The sequence below is a fragment of the Pempheris klunzingeri genome, chromosome 20 (assembly GCF_042242105.1).
Source record: "Pempheris klunzingeri isolate RE-2024b chromosome 20, fPemKlu1.hap1, whole genome shotgun sequence".
In the NCBI taxonomy this organism is placed as follows: domain Eukaryota; kingdom Metazoa; phylum Chordata; class Actinopteri; order Acropomatiformes; family Pempheridae; genus Pempheris; species Pempheris klunzingeri.
The window spans coordinates 13,249,374-13,273,113 of NC_092031.1; the positions used below are offsets into that span (position 1 = coordinate 13,249,374).

The following is a 23,740-nucleotide window of genomic DNA, read 5'->3' on the forward strand; positions in this document are numbered from 1 at the left end:
TCCAAATAGGTAACGTTAGACAGCGGCACAGCGCATGAGCAAAGAGCAACAACCGCAAAGCCAGGATGATCTTCACCCTCAACTTTAAGGTGCCAGAGATGCACTGTGTGCTATCGGCGGAGGCTTTGCCGCTCGATTGAAGTGGGAACTGTTAAAGAAATAACCCGATAAAATACGTTACTTGGCTCAAATTCGTAAATCGTTACAGATAAACGCGCAGCGCGATCTTCCAAAGGATATTTAAGCAAAGCCGGAAGTTGAGGACGGATGACTGTTTCGCTCCGCTGTTTCTGTGTCTGGCTTGAGTCGGAGCGGGTGGTTTTTCAGGAGGGAAACTTTGCAAGGTTTAACGGGATTTGAGCACGATTAATACATTTCGCTTAATTACCAGAGCCAGTACAGCCATTCTGAAAGGTAGGAGCACATCATGATTTAGGAACATTCACATTTTATCGTGTATTATGATATTTTACCCGCTTCAGTTTGCGCCATTTTCGCTAGTTTGGTAATGCACAAATGTGCGCCTTTTAGCTCTGGCGTTCTTTGTCCCTATTCTTTAATGGATCATGTTATTGTTTATTCCTGTAGAATATTTTATATCCCAGTTCCCTATTCCAGAGTAGATATTACGAAGCGTTAAAAGAAAAGCAGATCACTTTTCTTTCAGCCAAAATTGTGTCCAAATCAAGTGCAATTGCGCATTTTTGTGCTGCATCAGGCCGTGTCAGACGCTAACAGCGCCAGCGCCTGTTGGGATGTAGCACGGTTCTGGCGCACATGAGTTAGCTCACCGAGCTAACCGGCTAGCTTGCTAATGAAATAGCTTTGATAGTCAGTTTGCGTTGACAGCAAGTTTACAGCAAAGCTCTACGGACACGAAACAAATCAAACGGTAATGGTTTGATTCCCCGGGGCCCTCAAGTTTAACACCAGCGCAAACGAAAGTGTAGGAGAAGCGTTTTTTAGAGCTGTACCACCACCGGCTAACTTGGCTAGCCCCCGTAGCGGACCAGACGTGTCGGTTTAACCGGTAAACACATGACCGTAAGGCTGAAGAAAACTGGTTAACAGCACGCCTTAAGCTGACCACATAATACAAAGAACAACCCCAGTGCTAAAAAGTTATTAAATAGTGGTGGGCAGACACTAGTTGTTGCTAGTACCGTTTCGTTGCTTTGCCTCATTGTCATTAACTCCAGAGCATCGTTGCTATAGAGATCATTAGACGTTTCAATGGAGGGTCTTAATTAGAGGTTTTAATTAGCTTTGAAAGCGGACTGAAAAACGTGTTTCACAGCTGCCTCTGCTAAAAGATGTGTTGGTAAAAGTGAGGACGATAGGTCTGGGTATGTGGCGTGTGTAGTAATATGTGACCATAACTGTATCCAGGTGATTTACCTGATTAATACACCCTCATCTAGACAGGTGGGACTAGCTAATTCGCTTGTGCAGATGAAAATGTTCGTTGGGAGTCCTTTACAGTGTATGCAGACAAATGTAGCTGGTCATTGGAGTCCACTACATGGAAAATGTCAGGTTTTTTACCTCCACTACTATAATGTCCCTCCTTCAGATCACTTTACAGAAGGTAGGAGCCCACACTACTAGAATCACACAGAATGAGCCGGGCCCTTTATGTCTGAAAAGATCTCCACCACTAAAATGTGTTGAACCAAAACTATGTTTCTCCATAAGCACAGGAGAGCAAGCATGTTGTCATGCTGTAATATCACAGCTTGGACCACCTTACAGAATGTGGGAGAGTCACTAGAGAAACTCATTCACAACAAATGTATCCAACTTTCTTCTTTTTAAATGATTTGGTTTATAATGTGTGGAAAAATGCTCAACAGGCAACAGTCAAAAACTCAAAGATGTTTCATATACAGTTAAAAGCATCAAATCCTTACATCCTCTTTTTGTTTTGTTTTTTTTTGCTTTATAAATGACTTCATTAACTAACAATTTCCTAAAAAGAATATATCATCAGTACAAGGTCCGTTTAAGTTTCCAAGGCGGTGACCTGCTCCACAAAGTGCAGGACTATGACTGATGTGATAAGGCTTGATTTCATATACTTTGCTTGGCATTTTCTTTTGTTGCAGGAGTCCGCGAATCATGTCAGGCATTGCATTGAGCCGGCTTGCCCAGGAGCGCAAGGCATGGCGAAAGGACCATCCTTTCGTAAGTAGTATCTTGTACTATTTGTTATGGCTTCTTTGTAAAGGTCCTTTCCAGCTCTGAATATATTGTGTCAAGTCTTCTAGTAAACATTGATGTCGTTTAACTGTTTGCACTCTCCTGCTCAATTTTTTCAGGGATTTGTTGCTGTACCAACAAAAAATCCAGATGGAACCATGAATCTCATGAATTGGGAATGTGCTATTCCTGGCAAGAAAGGGGTAATGTGTTTCATTGTGTTTTTGCACACAGAACAACTTAGCTTTGCATAGCAACCACTGCTGAATGAGTTTTCTAAAGAAATGACATTTCTGTAGCAGATGTGACGGAGCATGTATGGTTTAAATCAAGCTCTGTTGCATAATACAACTATATGGATGTATGTCTTGCATTTTCTATATTGTCAGCACAAGTAGTGAATTTCAACAAGAGTACTGAGCCAATTTGTCAGGGACCAATACGGATGTGAAAACATGCTCATTCTCATTAACAGGTTGATGAGTCTTAAATCTGTTTTTAAAAGTGACCTGGCAATAATAACGAGGTTTTAAGAGTCATTTGGAAACATGCGTGATATGTCCTGACTTTCTGTCGAGAAGCTGATCTCACGGTTGTGTGTCTCCACAGACTCCGTGGGAAGGAGGCCTGTTCAAGCTGCGCATGTTGTTCAAGGATGACTATCCTTCTTCACCTCCAAAATGTGAGTCTGACTCGTGTTCGGCGTAAACACAACTGCTACAATGATTATTACACACTGTTAATATGTTGTAGCAGGTGCTTGTATTATTTAGTTAGTAGATGGGCTTAATAACAAAAACTACACAGATAAAACGGTTCATTTGGAATACAAAGCACACCACAGCAAGTTTTTGTTATCAGGAATATTTTGATACTGGCAAGACTAACAGTCTGGCTTGCTGGACAGCTTTGACGTTTGAAACTGCCCAGATCAGTCAAGAGTCATCCAGCCCTTTTTAGTGCAGAGGGGCAATTAGCCTCCACATTGTCCTGCCAATGTATTGATTCTGAAAGCTCTCTCGGCCAAATAAGATCTCCTGTCATCTAGCCTGTTCTCCGCCAAACTGAATCCTAGAACCTCTTCCAACATGTTGAAGTAATCCTCATAATGTGCGAAGAACACAATATATAGCCACGGGTTTACTGGTCAAAATGGAAACCCATGTTCAAGCTTTCTCGCTAAAGCTGAGCCCTGCTGGACCTGGTCCTTGGTTGTGATTGGCTGGATCATCTGCGTTGTCCCCTTCACAGAAGCAGCAAACAGGTTTTTCTCACATTATCATTAGTGTATGAGGGCTTATTAAATTAATTCTGCACTGCAAAGGTTGAAGCTGATCTAAAAGCAAGTCTGACTTCAACATACTACTATATGGGGACTTTATTCATGCTTCCACACATGCATCACTTGCTTTTAGTTTTACAGCACTGTACAGTGCTTGTTGGTAATGTTTTGCCTTTTGAATGACTTCAGAGCTGATACAGCTGTTGCGCTAAACTGGTTGACCTTTCTGAGGAGTTGGATTGTCACAAACATTTTGCTCAGAGTACAATACTGGTCTGCTGTGTGAACCAAATCATTACATTACAACTACTGGTCACAACATCAGGGCTTTGTGATGGACAGTGTTTCTAATGTCCAGCAACAGGGGTGGTGTTGTTTGAATGTCACATTAAAATAACACTAAGCCATGGCCCGTGTGAGCAACAGAAGCTGCTGCTTTAGTGGATCAGTTCAGTCAGTGTAGGCTGTGGAAAAGCCCAGTGACATTTGTGGAATTTGTTCGTCTTATCTGACATTTGTAATGGATCTGAATCATAAGTGCACTTAACATTTTATTGTGTTTCAGGTAAATTTGAGCCTCCGCTCTTTCATCCAAACGTGTATCCATCAGGCACAGTATGCCTATCTATTCTAGAGGAGGACAAAGACTGGAGACCGGCCATCACAATAAAGCAGGTTTGGATTGCTAAGCAAACCTCATTTTCATTACAGGGCTTTTCCAAATAGTCTCTTAAGTAGTTACTTCCTTTGTTGTCACACTATGTGCAAGTGACTTCAGTAACATGGGTGTGTTCAGTTATAGTGGCATATTAAAAATTAATTAATGATAAAGAAAATATTGTTATTTTTAATGCGGTCATCTCATCAGCTCATTGTTATTTATTGCTGGAAAATGAGGGATACAGGTTTTTGGATTTTAAGAATTCATGCAACTGACCTACAAATCTTGTGACTGATCATTATTTATAATATATATATTATATATTTTTAAAATATTAATTATTATTATGAATGTACAGAATTTCAAAACAGCTGCATTGCTAATTTTTCCTAATTTGTCCTGCAGATCTTATTAGGTATCCAGGAACTCCTAAATGAACCAAATATCCAGGATCCAGCCCAAGCAGAGGCTTACACAATCTACTGGTGAGTGGCATTCGATTTCAACTCTTACATCTTTTCAAACATGACACTGAAATGTTAAATTCCTAGAAAATGAACCAAACAATGTGCTCATCAGAAAAAAGTAGTTCCTTACAGGTCTGTTTCTAGGTTGAAACTGATGCGTTTTACTTGTACTGTAATACCACAGACGCATGAAGGCACAGTATTAATACAACAAGACTTTAAGTTAACAATGAACAGTTACTCCACCATCTACCCCCCAAAAAAGATGATGCATGGATGGATTTTGTTTGTTGCATGTTTTGACTTTAATGCACTGTGGCTAAAGTAAATCAGTGTGATCAAATTTATGTCCTGTTTTATCATTTATCTTTTCTTAAAATTGGTCTTAAACTTGCAGATCATATGGTATCATTAGTTTAGCCATTGGAGTAGATTCACACTGAAATAGTTGTTGTGGGTTCTTAAAAATCCTAAAACAAGCACTTGAAGTATAAATTGTAGTCAAGGTAGACTTGTATGGGTCATCTGACCTCAGAATTTTTCTTTCTCGTGTGTGTGTGTGTGTATTTTTAGTGGAGGTCTGGATGTGTTTTTACCTGAATGAATAAAAAATGTTCCGCATCTTGTTTTAATCCATACATGGACAATAAAGTGGCTACTGTAAGTTCTCCGGCCCGGTTTTAGTTTGCTTTATATGTAAAATCTACAGCACCCTCGAATCCTGAAGATTAGATTATTTTTAACTTGTGCGCACAAGATAATAATTTGTCTGTACAAGATTAAAATAATCTAGAATAACATTCGTGTCTGGCTTTCTAGCCTGAAAACGAAATCTGACAGAATCAGATCCGAGATGATTTCTGCATTTTCTAAACTGGTCATGTTGGTCAAAATATGATTTTATTTATTCTCTTGTTGCGGTTTGCTAATACCTCTTGTTTCTGGTTTTGAGTAAGTGGTCATCTTTTTTTAACGGCTATTTTTTAACCCCTTTTCAGCCAAAACAGAGTAGAATATGAAAAAAGAGTTCGAGCACAAGCCAAAAAATTCTCCCCCTCTTAAGGGCGAAGACTCGCTCCGCTGTGGCAGAAGGAATGGGTTTAACAAGAATCACCTCCCCGCTCAGTCTCTCAATGAATGTGCTCCTCTCACATCAGGACTTGCTTAAAGACTTCTATTTAAACTCCACACATTCTGTGCCATCCGTTCTCCTTTGACCTATCATCAATTTTTGTTCTTAATTGCCAGTCGGCGCATAATGCTGGGAGGGGATGGGTGCTTCAGCACCCTGGTCATTTCTTTTTAAACATTAATTGTCTTACGTGGTGCAAGGGACACAGCTCGGTACCAGTTTCATCAACTCCATGCAAGCTGGCTGTCATCAATGTTGAAGGAAGAAAATGTCTTTGTTTTATTTTGCTCTTTGACAGGGTCTATTCCTTTACGTTTCCCCCTTTATTTTTCCATAAATTTAATGTAAAATTAGCTTATTTCATTGTCAGTATTTCAACTGCTGTATAATGAATGGCACTTTTATACTGTTGTATCTCACTAGTGTCTCTAGATGGCTCTGTCTAATTCTCTTTCCCAGGTTTTCTATTCAGCATGCTGTAATATATGATAGAATCTGCTGCCTTGGCTGTCTTTTTGTTATTCAGAGTGTTTGCTATGGAATAAATAAAAATGGCCATGATGACTGAGGCAGGTAGGCTTACTTCTGTATCAGACTTTAAGGTTATATGGTGCTTTGTTCATGTATGTGTTGGCGTAAATAAAACTTTCTACAAAATGTTTGCATTGTCTTTATTAAATGAGTAAAATATACACCAAGTTCAAGTTGGCTTTTTAATGTTACAGAAACAAAGCAAGTTATTCAGCTGTCATTAAAAAAAGTTGTCATCAAAATGATTTTATTTCATTTTTAATTACACCTCCCTTTATATATTGTACTCGTTAGATGCAAGCAACAGGCTAAGCAATTAATATATCATCTGCATAAATGTTTATTGCAGCTGATATGTTTTATTCACTAGATAACACCTTAATGCCCTCTGTGCTGTTAAAACAAAAGTGAAGAATTTACTGTAGTTGTAGCTTAGAGCAGTTGAGTGTTTTGAAGCTTTATATTTCACTGTGTAGTTAAACTTTAAGGCTCAGCGTTATTTAGAGTTCAGCTTCACAGTATTTTACTCCATACAAACGCGTCCTCTTATGCTTCAGTAGTGGCATCCACTGTGATCGTCCCCATTGGGCAGGGTTTTGTTGACTGGGTTAATCTGCTGGAACGAGTTCAGGGTGCAATACTCATTGCAGTACCAGGGAGGGTCCTTCTCCAGGGACGTGTGGCTGCAGAGCCAACACCCTGAGTCTCCCACAGCAGGGCTCCCTGGCTGCGAGCTGAGGGTCAGACTCATGAGCGAGCTCCCTGGAGCCATGGTGCTCACAGCGTACGGGACGCCCAGCAGAGATGTGTCACACCCTGGGTCAGTTATGTTACTGTATGTGCTGCCTTCTGTTAACTGGCGGTGAAATGGGGGCTGACTCTCTTTCTCCTCCTCCTCCTCCTCCTCCTGCTTGACGTCTGCACACTTGCTCAGCATGTCGATTTGGAGCGTTTCCTCTGCCTTCAGCACGTCTATGGTGTTCTCTTGTGTAACCACCCAGCTCTACAATCACAGAAACATTTTAAAGGTCATGAAATAATTTACAGTATTTAACGTCAAAAGCTAAATTTACCTTGAAATCTCCCTGACAGTCACTGTACAAGGTGTGGAAATAGGGTGCTGGGGTTGGGATGAAGGCACTCCGCCTCCACCTGTAAATGTGAGCAATATGAAGGTAATATGTAGTGTGTATTGGTTGTTGAAATGGCATTTAATGAGTAAAAGGCTGGAGGAGGACCTTACCTTTTAACTTGAGCATAGCCCACAAGTAAGACAAGTGTCATCAACGCACATAAGGGGATGAACACCTTCTTGCCCAGTCTGTAAATAAATGTGTCTGATGGGACTTCTGTATGGATCAACACACAGTAGAAAAGATTAAAAGATGTTAATCCTCGATGCAAATAGGGGACATTTTTTAAATTGTGAATACACACATTAGGAACGATGGACAAAAGAAATGGATTTACAGGAGCTGCTTTTTTTAAAAATTGCCTTTAAGATGAACATTGTCTTATATCAGCTGTCTGTTTGGGGGAGACTCACCATTCACAGCCGACTCCGTCCTCCAGTGAACCTCAGAGGACCATTTACTCCACTGCCCCTTGTAATGAGCCAGATCAGGACTGGAGCGTACTCTGGCAGAGTACTCAGCGTCCGGCACAAATTCACGATCATCCACAGAAAAGTTCGTACTGTCTGTGTTAATTTCATATGATTTCACCTGGGGAAATAAATTCTGTGGTAAAAATCGTTTGTAAAGGACAGAAATGTCTTGCTTGGAGGCCCATTTGTGCTGTCAGTCATTTCTAACAAATCCTGTTGTGACCTTTTTCATGAGCCCTCATTTTTGGTCATTTCATTGAATAGTTCTAAGAGTGTCACTGTTGTAATAAACTAGGGGCATGTTGAGTACGAGTACAACAGCAAACTTTAACCCCCTATCAGGTTAATCTGGCCTTGCTTTCTGGGACACAGCAGAAAGCGTGTTCTCATTGTGTTCTCATTTTGTTCTCAGTTATTCGTGTCCTTTTCTTGCAGTGACAAGTCAAAATACCTGCGGTGTTTGACCTGTGGGTCAAATAAAGTCACTGTTTCACCCACAGACCGTCGTCACACTGAGCTGTCGGCCACAGCGGCCACTGATGAAGTCGCTGATGTAGTTTCTCATATGAGAGAGTTGTCTTGGCAGCACAGAGCAGTTGCCGGGATGAAACCCAGCGAAGAGGAAAATTACTGTAGGAAATCTGGGAAATGACTGAGAGCAGTTTGGGTCGAACCCCCTGGCACAGTGGAGAAATTCAACCAAAATGCACCAGTGACAAATTAGTCAAATATCTAAACTACATTTCTCTGTTTTTGCCTTTAATACATGTATTTTCATGCTGAATTATTCATGTGCAACAAACAGACCTCTAATAGACCTCAACTGTTTCCCAAAAAGTCAATGTCGTTCTCTTCTCCCCAACCCCTTCGTTGTCACTGAATCTTACATCATGTGTGTCTCCTCTCTTGTTGTAATGGAGCTGATACTTCAGGTTGTTGATCAGATCGTTGAAAATGTCGTATTCCTCATAGGTACTTTTCCAGGTGAAGTGGTGTTGACTTGAGTTGTGGCTAACCGTGAGGCAGCACGGTGGGTTTGGTACAACTGATGAGAGACAAAGATACAACAAAGGCAGTTTTTTCGAAAATAAAATAAAAGGATATGAATCTATATGAATGTGTTTTGAGTGTCTGGCTATGAGGACAGACCAGTGTATGTGCCTTACTGCTTGTCATGGGTGCAAAATTGTCATCCAGGACCTCACAGTTTTCAGACCCAGTACTGTCATTGTGACAAAGTGAGATTTTAAAGGTATCTGTATCCACAAAGGGCTGCGGATAATAGTCGTCATCAGGCAATCGATCGGATGTTTTCATAGAGCAGAAGTAATCCCAGTTGGTGTTTGCCAGCGGACACACAAACTTCTCTCTACACGGTGAGGAGAGGAGAAGCCATGATGAGACACACTGTCATCGCAGCACGTAAGGGTCGCTCACCATCAGTATGTGGCACTGAAAACGAGTCTCACTGCTCAAATGTTTCCATGATAGTGAGCCAGTAGGAGCTGTTGCTGTCTGAGGTGTTTTCTGAAGGCGCGATTCTCAGGGAGCAGTTGATTGTGAACAGGAAATCGTTCACACAGTGAAGATCGTGGTCCAAACCTAAGACACATGCAGGCAACGTTTTACCAAAGTGTCTCTTTATAACTTTTACCTCAAGGTGACCTCTTCTCAGTATGTTAGTTAGGAGGAGCAGATATAGTGATCAGTAATGCTTTCAGTGTACTTTTGCACATAAGTTTATTGTTTTTGGATAGATTTAACATGTGAAACTTTAATTAGTTGTTGCAAAACTGCATGTAGATTGGTTTATTGTAAAATGAAAAATCTTACAGATTTTTATGCACCTTACAATAAACCACCAGCCCTAGTTATGAGTACAGCAAAGCCTCTGTTACTTTTATTCTAACTCTTAATGTGTAAGCTGTATTATATCTAGTTTACATTTATATTTTAGAGTTATTCATTTGGCTTTTGCCCCAATCACATTTAAGAATAAAACAAACAAAAATAATCCCCAGAAAGCACTGGCAGAGACATGACCTGTAATAGGATTTCCACGCAGAGAGACCGTGCTGGTAGACAGAAACGCGACGAGCAGCATCAGCTTCAGCCCCCGTGGAGAGCACCAATCCATCACACCAGACATCCCCTCAGCCTCACAAGGTCTCACTGAAGTCATGCTGCTCTGATGCTCTTGTGAAAACGTTTTTTGAATGTAGACTGAGAGAGAGGGAGGTGCCACTCAGTCTTTACACATTGATCACACTGTCAGTCACCTGTCACTAGTTGGAAATGATGTGCTTTTTTAAGAGAGCATGTGTAAAAGGAAACTGAGTGAAAGGGGTGAAGTCTTGCTTCACACTACTTTTTTTTTTAGCTTATCAGATCATTTTATTGCTTTATAAACCAATTAGATTACAACGTCTGACATACTCTGAGTCTCTTAATGTTTTACACTTCTGCTGAGATACTCCACAGTGAACCGATGTGTTTGTAAATGCTTTATCTGTGTGTGTACTTCAGGTCTCCACCCATGATAACCGACTGAAGAAGCCCAAAGCTGGGATGAAAAGATGCCTAAAATGCACATCCAATGGTGAAACTAAAGTTCGACCATGACATAAATTACTGCACAAACTTCTCTCTCAAGCTTCAAAAACAAAAATGCTCCTGTGCCGTGTTTGCCATAATAATCACCCAACTCAAAGATGTGTGCATCAGTAGGGAGGTAGCACACGAATGTCTACGAAAGATTAAAATCCTTGAATCAAGTTACAATAGGCCTAAATGACATGAAATGGAATACCATTAAGCATACTCATTTATATAGCCATTGGTCCCATATGTACCCGAATGTGATGCACATAGAAACGTTTGATTTCTGTTTATATTCGTGTGCAGACACACCAGGGACACACATTTATGTGTAAAAGACAATTAAAAAAATGTATTTTGCATAATAGGGGACCTTTAATGTTTGCGTGGCTGTGGGATGTGGAGACATATGAGAAGAGATACAATGTATGACTTAAATGAGTTGATGTGGTCTGTTTTGTCGAAATGTGTAGGACATTACATATCGGTGATTGTAAGTGAAATTGGAATAAACTAATTATTGTGTAACCTACAAGAGTGTTGTGCAATGTGTGGAGCAGCCGCAGGAGATCAGCTGATTGCGGTAATTGTGTTGGAGATAAGAGCTGACTTCCTCTGAGGTTCATGATTTTATTGATTTTGAGTTTGTAAACAGGAGCTGTGTACCTCTGCCTCGCTGTGTTAAACCACACAGTGCATGAAGTAACCTGCAATCAATCAAGAAGAAGTTTTCCAGTTTAGTTTTGTTCAAGCTTTGTGAGCCTGATTAGGACAAAACGTATTATCAACGTGTCTACTTCACCACTTGCGAGGTGTGTTACAATGAGTACTAGCAAAGGTTAAAAGTTAAGATGGCAACACACACAAGGCTCCATTCTTTATATAACTAGTTTAGACTTGAAGTGCATTTGAACAGGAAGAGTAAACAGCATGTTGCCGCACTGACAGTCGCGTCAATATGATAACAGAGGTTTCAGTTCATCGTTTTACTTGACCACACAGCATAAGGGAGGCCTGTTTATATCTGCTGAGACCTAAATGACTCTCTGTCCCCCTGAGTGAAGCAGTCTGAAAACATGCTCAAGATCAGCAATGAGACTGGAAATATGTGAGACTTTCTTCATATGTCTATATATTGTGCAAAGGCAGAAACCCTGATATGGATGGCTCTATCTGCAGCTTGTTGCAGTTCCGCAGCATTTGATAAGAGGGTTTTTTTTTTCTTGTTTTTTAGTCTTTTGATAAAAATGTTTCCTTCTTTGCGATAAAGACTCAAAAGATGAAAGAAAGAGATATAACTTTGAATCACATTTAATCTGAACATTGAATTGCAGGATTATTGCAGCAGTATAAAGTTGTGTTAGTCAAGTTTTTGCAGAAAACTACTATTCTAGTAAATGTTAAAGAGAAACATTGGAACGTTAAAAGTAGAAACTGAAGTACACACACTGCAGTGCCTCTTTCTGCTCAAAAACAAAACATTCACAGACGTGCAAACCTTGAATTATTATCATTTAATATTTCCCCGGTAGTGTTTACAGTTTACACTCAATATTTTAATTGCACAACTCCTTTACATATCTGGCAAATATAAAGAGACCACTACTCAACTTGCATGAACTCAATTACTGCTTCCACTTCATTATAAAAAAAGTGGTAAAATAATACTGGACCTATGAAATAAGTGTCTGAAGTCTAAGACCGTGGCATTTTTTTTTATTACATACTTAGCGTATACAAAGTCTTAAAATGCACAAAGAATGCAAAACATGAAATTTGACCCTGTGGAAAAGTATGGGTGTAGTTTTAACTTAAACTGTATGTGTCTAACTAGATCAGGGATCTAGTTAAGCACTGTAGGCACGCCTGCATGGGTCACTCACAGGCCAGTTTGCCATCAAAGGATGACAGAGTGATGGCAAAGGCTTGCAGGGCACACATGGGGAAACTGTAATCCATGGAGAAGACATCCTCCGCTACACGGCCAAACTGCATCACTATGTAATCCTCTGGAAAAGGCATCGGGGGGCAGAAAGAGAAACAGAGGTGAGAGATGAAGACAAGTCAGCCGTGTGATTGATGGGAGAGGAAGGGTGAAAAATAAGTCTTACCGTTGTCTGGGTGGATGATCTGGAAGTTCTTGACGGAGGCCTGGGTGACACGTCCATGGAAGTTCAGCACATACGACTGAGTCTGGTCGTTCCAGCTCGGGGACTTGTTCACCAGGGTGACCAGTTTGTCTGTGTTGTTGTTTGCATGGCGGACCAGTAGAGTCTCAAGCTCCTACAGTCAAGTGAAATGTCAATCCCTCTTAAATATTCCACCCTTAACCCACAACACCACAGGTTTTAAAAACTGAGGATAATTTAGTCAACATACATTTTTTGGACGAATGGACACCCTTTCATCGTTCTCCAACATGCCAGGGATGATCACCGTCATTTTCCTGGGACCCTTAAATCCCAGCACATTCGTCTCCTGGAACGTGACAGCCAATTGTTTCACAGGTTTTATCTCTTGATGTACTTAAGTAGATAAGTTAAGTGGATGTCAAGTGTATAGAGTAAGTTTGGGCTCACATAGCAGATCGCTGCCAGCTCCTGCCGCACAGATTCACACTCTTTGATGAAAGGCTTCTTCTCCGGGTTTTCACCTCCATCGTAGACTGTGAACTTTGTGCCCAGAATGTTGGACCTGAAACAAACGGGTCTCTTCAGGTGCATTGATTGAAATGAACAAAAACAGCCTCCATTCACTTCCGTGCAAACCGATTGCTTTCACAAATCAAGGGGGAATTCCCAAAATGCCAAATAAGAAAACTCCTAAAAAAGGTAACTTGTTTTTTTATACATTACAAGATTATCCCACAATTCATTGCAACTTATGATAAAGACGCCCTGATTACAAATCTGTGAATCCTCTGCTTTCATTGTCTGCACTGGTGACAGGTGCAAGTGAAAAAGAGAGAGCTGTAAAGCAATTTCATTATTTCATTCATGGCATTTTGTTTAACACACATTTGTTCACAGCAGAGCTGTGAGTATTTACTCTAGTGTAAATAACATTAGTGTAAATAACAGTGTGTTATTGTGTTAATAGCTAGTGTAAATAACACACAAGGATGAACAAGTATTTCAGATCCAGGATTAAGAGGCTCTTGTTCAGCATGTTGACATTTTGGGTCATGATACTGATGTGACAATATTCACATATTTAATCAGGTACAAATTATTGGCATTATTCTTTCACAAGGCAGAAATAAAGTGAATATACCTTAGTTTTCCTATGTAGCAGTTTGTGTCTCTGGACATATTTGTCGGGTCCGTGGAGATGAGATAGTTGGATGTCTTGCACTTCTTCCTTTTTCTGCCTGCCATTAGAAACACCTTGGTGATGGCACAATGAAAAACAAACGTTAGACCCAACAGTGACAGACAATGAGGAGAACCTGGATAGAACTATAACAGCTCAAGGACACAGGATCATAATGTTTTTGAGCTACAATCAATGTGCACAGTAATTGGGTTGAAATTTTTACCAACCCTCTTGCCATCCTCCTTTTCCATGTGGAGGTAGTAGGTCGGGTAAATGCCCTTCTCCACGCCTCTCCTGTCCCTGGTGACCCTACACTGGATCGTCACATCTCTGGGGGCCGGACGCAAAGCAAACTTCTCAAGATCCCCCACTGACATCGGAGATGTTGGCTGAGATCAGAAAGAATGAGAAGGATATCACCTGTGGTCATTTTAGATGCTGTGATGATGTGACAAATAAAAAGAAGGAGCATAATTAGCTTTCGACAGTCCACTAAAGAGCTTTTTTCTAGTTGGATTATCTTACTCTTTCATTAGATTCACTGCCTGAAGATGAACTCTCCCTGTAGTTGGAGTTAAGGGAAGCTAAGCTCGGCGTAGTTTTCTCTGCTTTGTTTGACTTCTTCTCCTTTTTCTCCTTTTCCTGGATTTCCTCGTCCTTGCTTTCGTCACTTATTTGGCACCTGGCTGTGGAGATAACACACACTATTCTTTTGAGCATCTTCACAGCGTTGTTGATCATAAAAGGCGCTGGGCCAGATTATCGCTCACATGTGTCCAGTTGTTTTTTCCTCATAGGCGTTTGAGGAACGGGCCTCTGGGATGTGTCTTCTTCTTCTTCTTCTTCATCATTGCTTCCATCACATTTATTCTTCTTTGGACTTGCCAACACTGATTCTATCTCCAGTGTTGGAGCCTCCAGTAGGTGCTTCTCTGCAAAAGAAGTGACACCTAAAACTTAAGTGTGTGCAGTGCTTGAACCAACGCTGAACACCTCCTAATATACAGAATACATAGAATATTATACTGAGACTGGTGTGTTAATGATAAATGTAATATTTATGTTACTTTTACGCTCTTGTTTGGATGTCTTCTGTGTGTCTTCAGATTCTTTCGCTTTGTCTTTCTTCTTTGTTTTCTTCTCCTTTGTCTCCTTTTCATCATTTTGTTCCGTCACTGAAACAGCAGTGAGTTACTGAGGAATTACTTATCAAGGCAAAGTATTTCCGTGTTTCACGTGTGCATGCATGCACTGAATCACAGAACACAAAGACACATTAGAATAAAATAATCTTACGTTTGGCTTTTTCTTTCTTCATTTCTTTCTTCTTTGTTTTTTTGCCCTCCCCCTGAGCATCGTTCTCCACTTCACACTTCGCCTCGGGCTCGTTGTCAACATCCAAGTCCATTCTCTTGGGAGGGACAGGCTTCTCTGAAAGCATCTCATCCAACGTCCCACTTGCTGTCATGTCACACTCGCCCAATGTTATCTCATCCAGTGGGTTATCATGGGCGTGTTCGACTTGATCTGCAGGAAAAACAAACAAACATACAAAAAAGTAATTTTATTTAAGGAACTGAACATAATTGCACCATATATTGGACATTTTCTATACAAATAGTCAACAGTTCTTCTGCTATAATAAATGATAAATAATAGAAATACTAACCACTCAGAGAAGTGCTGCTCAGGGACTGGCTGATCAGCAGAGGTGTTTCATCGGAGTTGGCAGCTTTGTGCTTTCGGTTCTTTTGGCGAGCGTCCCGGTTGGCCACCACCATTTGAGAATCAGCCCTCTTCTTTTGCTGCTTTTTTATCAAAAGGGTTCGCTGTGGGAGAATTTGGTATTAGACTCCATTCAGACAGTCAACTCTGTCTCCAAACAATCTTCACTCGACAGTTACAGAGAAAATAGTGCCTCTCATTTGTTTATAGTCAGTATATTTTCCTCTCCACAAACTTTAGCTCCATAGTTAAGGTGCAATATTTCACTCTTAAGGTTTTATTTTTACACATACGTGTTTGCAGCACATATTGTTGGTTAGATGGTACGCTGTGCCAGAATGTAGGTCGGCCAATTCAATACATTTGAAGGTACTTCTGCTTTTTTAACGCATAGGATAACTAAACTGACCATAAGCTAATCACCATGGGTATCATGAGCCATTATTCCAACATTATATTCTAATAACTTACCAAGAAAGGAACCAGATAAGGGTTTTGAACATTACATGGGGTAATTTAGAGAATTATATTGATTGGTTATCATTATCATATTTGCGCTGTAAGGCTAGTTACACAGCTACTGTTGTTATTAGCACTTCTACCATTGATTGCCTGCTGATCTCTCTGGTGTAAGATATTTATGTTGTACTCTATTTGATATAAGCCTGTTACTCACATGCTGTGCAGCATCAACACGTCTGTGACTTAAAGTTGAGCAGTAGCTCCAAACAGCAGGTGGTTCTGACACAGGTAACCATGACCTCACAAGACCTGAGAAAGCTTTATTTCTTTGCAAAGCTCTGCCTTTGTTTGAATCACTCGCTAGCTACTCAAACAAGCAATAAGTTCTAGTCTTCGGTGTCAGCATGGACTATGATAATCATATTCATATCATGTTGTTATATATTATTAGTAGTAGTAGTGGTATTATTTGTATCTTTATTATTATTATCATTATTATTACTTTTGTGTTTGAAGTTTATTCTTATTCTTTTGGAGCTGTGTGTAACAAAAAGCAATTTCCCCCTGGGGATTATTAAAGGAATTCTGATTCTGATTCTGATATTCATCATGCATATGTGTTTTTAATAAAGGAACACAGCTACATATCAGATTTAAAGAAACATCTCATTGTAAGTTATTTCAAATGCATTCTAATTGTGGTAACAGTTTGAAATAAACCGAATTATATCTATCAAAATATATTTTAAGTGTAAATGAGGTGAAATCCTTGTGTCTTTACCTGGTGGTCCAGCTTCTGTTGTCTTAAATCGGGCTCCTCCATGTCTGGGTAAAAACTCCCTGCTAATTACGAAGTAGTCAGTTGATATTCAAGGATGTTTGAAAGCAGGAGGTGGAATCCAGCACCAAAGTTCAATGTGGGAAATGGGTCAGTTTCCAAAAGAAAAGAGCAATTAAACATGGAGGCGGGTGTTTGGTTGTAGCACCCTGCTCCATCTGACAGTCTGTCCACCTGCATGTAGCAGAAGGCAAAGTGGATTAAAAGGGGATAATGTTCTTAAACTGCACTGCACAGCTCAGTCAGTATGAACAAGCAGCCTCAGGGGCAAGGCGGGCTCTTCCATGGCTGCTTAATGGAGATGCTGAGGCCTAAAGTTACAGCTGAAACGTGAGAGAAGCAAGGTGGCACCCTGCTCCTGCCACAGCCTCCACTGTGATCAAGTCAGATCACTGCATCACTTACCCAGGAGTAAACAGTCACAATCGGAAGGCAGCAGTCGCCACAAATTTCTCCATAGCTTTCCAGAGCCTCACTGGGCTCCACCGACACGCGTTATCACCTGGAGTGCCATTAAAACGATCCGAAAACCTCCGAGACAACAAGCAGAAAACAAACACAAACAGACGGTGGGCTCCAAGCGGGAAACACTCACTCAGGGTTTATCTCGTTGCCATGGATACAGCCACCATGCAGCAGCGATGTAGAGCCGTGAAATTCAAAACAAGTGTTTTAAATCAGAAAATAACAGTGTTCGTGTCTTCATTATTAATTCATCTGTGACAGAGAGCGTGTTATTTTTTATTATGATAACAATTGTAAAATTTAATTAAAATAATGTAGGCTTTCATATATATATTCTAATGTTGTGTGTGATATATCTTATTTTTATGGTTTAAAAAAAAACAACTAAACTTTGAATGTGTTTTTTATTTAATTTGATTGTCGTGCATGTTTCTGTGTGACACGCTAAACCGGAAAAAGAAAAAAAAAAAGTGTTGGCGTTGCTAGGATACCGCGAGGGAGCCAAACAGGAAATGATCCAGCTTCACTGAGGCCTGTTTTTAGTCCAGTTAAGGTTTCACCAAATAATTTTAGATTTTAAAATAAAATGGATGATCTCTTGATGACAGAATCAAATTAAATCAGCCGCAGTTCTGCTTTTCAGCTGTCAAACTGCAGTTTGTTTCTATTAATAATTCGGTTAGAGAAATACAAAATGGATACGAAAATAACGGTAGGCCTTAAAGTGTATTTTGATTCACAAAAGTTGGTTAGATGTTGGGTTTACTTTACTGCCTCCTCGTTCTATATGTAGCAAAGATTCATAGTATAGCTTATATTAGATAGCCTACAACTATTCACAAGTATTGCATTGTTTTGTTCTGTAGGTACCAAAAGCCCTGAAAGCTAAAGTGATGCTATGGTGAGAGCTGTGCCTACTAGCCAATATATGCTCATTGTACTAGATATAATGTCTGACCTTGAATCCACCCCTTGTGTGTTTTCAGGACAGATGTAAGCTACCATGACATGGAGGAGATCGACAAAACGCAGTCCATTCCTGATCTGGAGAGGTCTCTGCCCCCGTTTATGATCAGCAACACATCTGTCTATATATGTATATATATATATATATGTATATATATATATATATATATATATATATATATATATATATATATATATATATATATATATATATATATATATATATATATATATATATATATATATACACCGAATCACACACAAACAGCACTGACATGTTTTCCACTCACACTTGTTCTCTTCTGTGACAGGTCTTTATGCACTGTGTTTGGACTTGACCTCCCTGAACCAAAAAGAGGAGTCCTGCTGGAGTTGTATGTCCAGACTGTGCTTTTTTGCAGAGAGCAGAGCTTCAAAAAAGAACAAACTTCTGCTCTGTTGTCCATCATCAAGTCCATCCATGAGGCTAACGTAGGTAAGTTGAGTCATAGCATTACCACTGCAGTTTGACATGGAACTGGCTTTCAGCATGAATGATGTGTAAAATCAAAGTATGAGCTAGCAGCGAACACTTTAGTAACAGCTGACGCAGTATATTTACAGCTCATACTTGAATTGCCTGTCAAGTCCATAACCAATTCAATATTTAGGTAGCAAGACAAAATACAGCATGCTGCTGGGCATATATTACAGGTTACTTTGTTTAGATAATTCATCTAAATCTTCCTTAACTTTATGCTGTATGTGTTTGAAACCTCTTTCTTGCAGAAACTCCACTCAACAACATAGATCAGTGTTTTACATACTGCAAGGAGCTGCTTCTCTGTCACTCAGTCAGGGTCCGTAAAGTGTTTTTTAACTTACAATATAATTTTAACACCCATACATTTTCATCATGAATGCAATGCTTCTCTGTTTGCCGATTTCAGCGACCTCCCTTTAGCATCAGCCTCTTCAGCTCTGAGGAGGCCAACTCTATCTTAAAGTACATCCACAACAGCTACATGAGACACTACAAACTCTACAAATATATTTTCACTCCACAGGTACGAATAAGAAATTATTGTTTATGTTGTGCACCAATTGTGTGAAGCAAGTTCTGCTATTATTCATTTTTATTGGACTACATTTGAGTCCTATGAAATAGGGAGAATAATGTGTTTATTAGTGTTATTTTTTCACAGGTAAAACTTGATTTGGCCATGACCTACTCTGGGATCCCAGATCAGGATGAACTTACCATGGAGGATTCTTCTGCTGAAGGTAATTATTACAGGGTATCTGCATTTTTAGTTTTTAAAAACATTAATCATGCAATCAAGGACTGAATGAGAGAAAATTAAAGAAACAGGCTAACCAACAAAGCACAGCAAGTGAAAGACAAAGATATAAAATAAACTTGATATTTCAACAGACCTTGGACCAGATTTGTTAATACTTTGAAGTACTTTTCTTGCACCAGATGTTGAAAATGTGATGGAAAATGAAGCAGACACAGAAACAGAAGCAACGACAGACAGCTCTCCTCAATCACAGGAAGCATCCATCGCAGAGCCAGAGGGGGCCACACTCGGTAGGATCACAAATATAAAAGCACGCTTCCAGTCAAATACACCCCAAATGGTGTAACTGCTTTATTTCCTCACTTTCAGGTTCAAAATCAGAACTGCAGACACTGATAGAGAAAGAGGTCAAAGAGCAGATGACGCTCCTGTCTGGACAACTAGATCAGCGAGTCAAAGAAATTGCAGATCAGCACAACAGTCCTCCACCGGCCAACCACAAGGCCAGAAAATAATGGATTTTAAATATGCAGTCACACAAAATAAGACATTTCAAGCTCATTTTTATTGTCAACAAAACCTTTTTTTGTTCATATACAGTACAATGAATATCTGCATTTGTACAATTACTGTACTTTTCTCAGACAGGCACTTTAAGGAAAAGTGCCACTTATTAAACTGAAGAGTGAACTGAGTAAGGAATGGTGTTGGTTAGTTTTAATAGGAAATACAGTCACAAATGGTCTTCACACCTAGTGTAAGTTAGAGTTTCCTCTTGAGGAATGTCTGCATGCACGACACCTACAGGGCTCTCTAGCAAAAACAGTCAGAAATAATGTACTTGAATGTTTCACACGTGTCCTCGCGTGCTACTGATCTGTAACACTGCAGTATCTGTGAATCTGAGCCTTGTTACAATATGCGTTTATAATTATCCATTAAATAATTAGTCACAGTGCTTTAATGTCCACTTCAGTCACACAGTGCTTAGAATCGACTCTTCTCCCCAGAAATAACTGACAGATCAACAAGTAAAATCCTAAATATACATAATGTACGTCTACATGATGTGTTTTATCAAATGATTGTGTAATGTGTCCTCTTCTGCAAAGCGGCACTGCAAATACGATGACTTGGCAGGAGGAGTTTCAAGCAGCCACAAATTTAGATAAAAGGGCACATAAGTACTATTAAATGGTGTATCCTTCTCTTTAACTGGCAGAACCGCGGTGCACATTAAGGCACACAAACATCCTGGTCCCTGAATTCCTCATCTTAAAATTAGAACACACAGTGACGCCACAAGACAAACACTGACATGACAGCACATGCAAATGTTTAAATAAAAATCAGCATGGTTAGGAATGAGGTTGACTTTTATGTTTCAAAGTCCTCCAGGCCCAGAAGCATGATCTTAGCTGTGTTCTGAAAGAGGGCGGCTCGGTTCTGCTGCTCCCCTTTCTTCACCCAGTGCCCGTAGATACGGAAGGCGCAGCCATCGATGAGTTTGCGGACACCGCGAAGGGAGTAAGGATCTCTGGCCAGCACCTCCCGAGTCAGCGGCCGGGTCCTGCGGTAACGGCTGTACATCCTGATGCAGGCCAGCACAGTGACGATCAACACCTGAGGAGGCAAGACAGGACAGATGAGAGGATGGAGGATATTTGCTTCGTCACACAGCCATTTTTTTCAAGGCTTAAAATTTGATAGCAGCTTGCTTAAAAAAAAAAAAGAAAAGCCAAGTCAACACTGTGACCCACCCTAAATGTCTTTCTAGGACTGAAGAGCCGGACATCCTCCTTCTGGTACAGTCTGAAGAAAGGATGCGCTAAGGCTTGCTCAGCAGTGAGACGGGCAGCTGGGTCCACCACCAGCAGCCTGGATATCTGAGGAGCAGCACAAACAAAACCATTGGAAATAGCGTTATGGTTTACCCTCTCGACTGTGTCTTCGGTTTTCGTATGATTGTAACTGACATCAGCCTTACCAGGTCTTTCACAGTGTCCGACCTGTCATCCCACTCTGGGGAGCTGAACTGGTAGCGACCCTCCATGATCATCCTCAGCATCAGCATCTGTTTGCGATGCCAGAACGGCGGTGAGCCAGCCAGTAGGGTGAACAGGATCACTCCACACGCCCAGCTTTCCAGCACATGGATCGGAACAAGTGAGCAAGAATTAGAAATCACATTCAGGACAACACCCAGGACCATGCTTTGTAAATGTACGCTGATACAAATGTTACTCCTAAAAAGAGTGGCTTACAGATCGACCTCTTTGCCGTAGCCTGGGTGCATTTCATCCATTGAGCATTTCAGTATTTCAGGGGCCAGATAACCAGGTGTCCCACAAAGCTCTAATTCGAAAAGCAGAGATCATTTTAACGTCTTTACAAATGATTTACATATCCAAACAGATCATTAACATTAATTTCTAGTTGTCCGTTTCATTTAATCCTACAGTACCTCTAAGTTTCTCTCCAGGCTGTAGCTGCACTGAGAAACCAAAGTCGGACAGTTTGAGGTGTCCCTGATCATCCAGGAGAATATTCTCAGGTTTTAAGTCCCGGTGGATGATGTTGAGGGAGTGGAGGTACTGCACGGCCTCCAGCAGAGCTCGCATCATGCTCCTGTGGAGCAGAAGGTTTTACAGAACTGTTTTTAAATGAGAAGATCAACTTGTAGAGATATGGAATGTGATGTGCCAATGTAAGCTAGATATCCCCCCCTGCCCCAGTGAACATCATAGTGCCTTGAGTCTTTGCAATGCCGCTGACATTTTGGATTTTGGAAAGTCTTTAAGGATGGTGCATTCATGTGCCTGTCTCTGACATGAAACTTCAGCTGAACACATGAGGTTCAACATGGAGCTACAATATACAGTTATTATCTTTAATAGGGCCCGATTTAAGTTTTGCTCTATTACGGAGAATAGTTGCAGCCATACTGAGACTCAAAATGCTGCCAGATTAAATTAGCTGACGAGGTGTGTTGGTGCTGCAGCTCACCTGGTTTCTTTCTCACTCAAAGTAACTTTTTCTGTGAGGTAGTCAAATAGCTCTCCACGCCTCATGCTGCAAATGAAAACAAGAGATTTGATGCCATCCAACAATGATCTAATAAATATTAATATTTACTTTTTAGCCATTTGTTGTAATACTCACAGGTCAAACACCAAAAATATGAAGGTTGTGGACTCATAGGAATCAATAAGAGTAACTACAGGGAAGAAAACACAGTTTCAATACGTTTGAATGTCCAAGAACAGAAAATTAGAGTGTTTTGCAGTCCAGACGAAGGCAAAGTTCCAACCTACTGATTGAGGAGTGTCCCTTAACCATGTTGAGGACTTGGATCTCCTTCAGCGTAGAGGTTTTCACCTCCTCCAGCTGCTGAGCTGTCATCTTCTCTGCTGTGATCTCTATAATCTTCACTGCCAGCTCCTGAGCCGTGTGTCTGTGCACACACCTGCGCACCACACTGCTCACACCCCTGAGAAACCAGTGATGCAGAACACAGGATGGGCTTCTCATCATCCCAACACAAAAACTGAGATTGTTTTTCCAGGTTACTTCGCTGGACTCACCTGCCAATCACCTCTTTGGGGTCATACTTCTGGTAAAACTCCTTGGCACCAACCCAGTCTGGTAACTCATCTCCAACTACGATGTCTTTGGTCATGTTGACAGCATACGAATCTACAACAACAACGAACTGTCAATCTCATGTCTCACTTTTGTAACAGTGCTGCATGATTTGTAACAGGAGCTACTGAGCTAACTGCTGACAAGGAAGTGATGTGTTTTGTTCTCGTTTGCAGGACTTTCTCCCAACATACACACAACTCTCTTTCCTCTACTGTTACTGTTTAGAAAAGCGGAATTGACCCGCCATGGCAATTCGTTAGCTGTGTCTTTGACTTGGCCTTGCTGCAGCAGCAGGTTCACTGACCGTAAAAAGGAAGCTACTCACCATATGTGCAATCAAACGACAAGGGCGAGACGGCGAATAAGGAATCAGTATATCGGTGCCATCTCAGCTGGAGCAAATCTACCGTGAAGCCATACCTGTGTGCGATTAAGCAGCGACTTTGTCAAAGTTAGTTACAGATAATGAAACAACCGCTAGCTAGTACCTGAGCTCTGTTTACATTCTAGTCACATTCCTGGAAACAGCCTGCAGCCTGTTGGTACGTGGTGTGGCACTACCGCC

General features: G+C 40.6%; 5 protein-coding genes across 6 annotated transcripts; 2 read left to right on the plus strand and 3 right to left on the minus strand.

The window, feature by feature from the left end:
* The first annotated feature begins 255 nt into the window (after positions 1 to 255).
* On the plus strand, positions 256 to 6,400 carry ube2ib (ubiquitin-conjugating enzyme E2Ib). The gene is made up of 7 exons (XM_070851603.1): positions 256 to 414; positions 2,106 to 2,184; positions 2,319 to 2,402; positions 2,809 to 2,881; positions 4,047 to 4,156; positions 4,548 to 4,627; positions 5,608 to 6,400. The coding sequence occupies exons 2-7, from the start codon at positions 2,119 to 2,121 to the stop codon at positions 5,669 to 5,671; spliced, it is 477 nt and encodes a 158-aa protein (XP_070707704.1). The 5' UTR covers positions 256 to 414; positions 2,106 to 2,118; the 3' UTR covers positions 5,672 to 6,400.
* LOC139219670 (interleukin-21 receptor) lies at positions 6,397 to 10,074 on the minus strand. The gene is made up of 8 exons (XM_070851601.1): positions 9,922 to 10,074; positions 9,348 to 9,480; positions 9,045 to 9,247; positions 8,766 to 8,923; positions 7,819 to 7,996; positions 7,516 to 7,621; positions 7,346 to 7,424; positions 6,397 to 7,275 (listed from the first exon to the last, which is right to left on the minus strand). The coding sequence occupies exons 1-8, from the start codon at positions 10,058 to 10,060 to the stop codon at positions 6,826 to 6,828; spliced, it is 1,446 nt and encodes a 481-aa protein (XP_070707702.1). The 5' UTR covers positions 10,061 to 10,074; the 3' UTR covers positions 6,397 to 6,825.
* A 2,109-nt stretch (positions 10,075 to 12,183) lies between these two features.
* Positions 12,184 to 16,816, minus strand: LOC139220125 (tubby protein homolog). The gene is made up of 10 exons (XM_070852195.1): positions 16,760 to 16,816; positions 15,461 to 15,620; positions 15,088 to 15,318; positions 14,317 to 14,477; positions 14,019 to 14,180; positions 13,750 to 13,862; positions 13,056 to 13,170; positions 12,856 to 12,954; positions 12,588 to 12,759; positions 12,184 to 12,485 (listed from the first exon to the last, which is right to left on the minus strand). The coding sequence occupies exons 1-10, from the start codon at positions 16,799 to 16,801 to the stop codon at positions 12,352 to 12,354; spliced, it is 1,389 nt and encodes a 462-aa protein (XP_070708296.1). The 5' UTR covers positions 16,802 to 16,816; the 3' UTR covers positions 12,184 to 12,351.
* A 1,064-nt stretch (positions 16,817 to 17,880) lies between these two features.
* On the plus strand, positions 17,881 to 20,045 carry cfap119 (cilia and flagella associated protein 119). The gene is made up of 9 exons (XM_070851290.1): positions 17,881 to 17,993; positions 18,148 to 18,182; positions 18,268 to 18,333; positions 18,559 to 18,722; positions 19,016 to 19,086; positions 19,177 to 19,293; positions 19,432 to 19,510; positions 19,710 to 19,820; positions 19,900 to 20,045. Exons 1-9 carry the CDS (start codon positions 17,976 to 17,978, stop codon positions 20,043 to 20,045), a joined length of 807 nt encoding a protein of 268 aa, XP_070707391.1. The 5' UTR covers positions 17,881 to 17,975.
* A 35-nt stretch (positions 20,046 to 20,080) lies between these two features.
* Positions 20,081 to 23,709, minus strand: phkg2 (phosphorylase kinase, gamma 2 (testis)). Of its 2 annotated transcripts, XM_070851288.1 has the most exons (10): positions 23,501 to 23,709; positions 23,115 to 23,226; positions 22,845 to 23,020; positions 22,693 to 22,747; positions 22,537 to 22,602; positions 21,995 to 22,158; positions 21,795 to 21,885; positions 21,518 to 21,671; positions 21,291 to 21,416; positions 20,082 to 21,153 (listed from the first exon to the last, which is right to left on the minus strand). In XM_070851288.1, exons 2-10 carry the CDS (start codon positions 23,207 to 23,209, stop codon positions 20,908 to 20,910), a joined length of 1,173 nt encoding a protein of 390 aa, XP_070707389.1. In that variant the 5' UTR covers positions 23,210 to 23,226; positions 23,501 to 23,709; the 3' UTR covers positions 20,082 to 20,907. The 2 variants fall into 2 exon arrangements, with proteins under 2 accessions (XP_070707390.1, XP_070707389.1); XM_070851289.1 differs by lacking the exon at positions 23,501 to 23,709 and having other exon boundaries at positions 20,081 to 21,153; positions 23,115 to 23,241.
* Between the last annotated feature and the right edge of the window lie 31 nt (positions 23,710 to 23,740).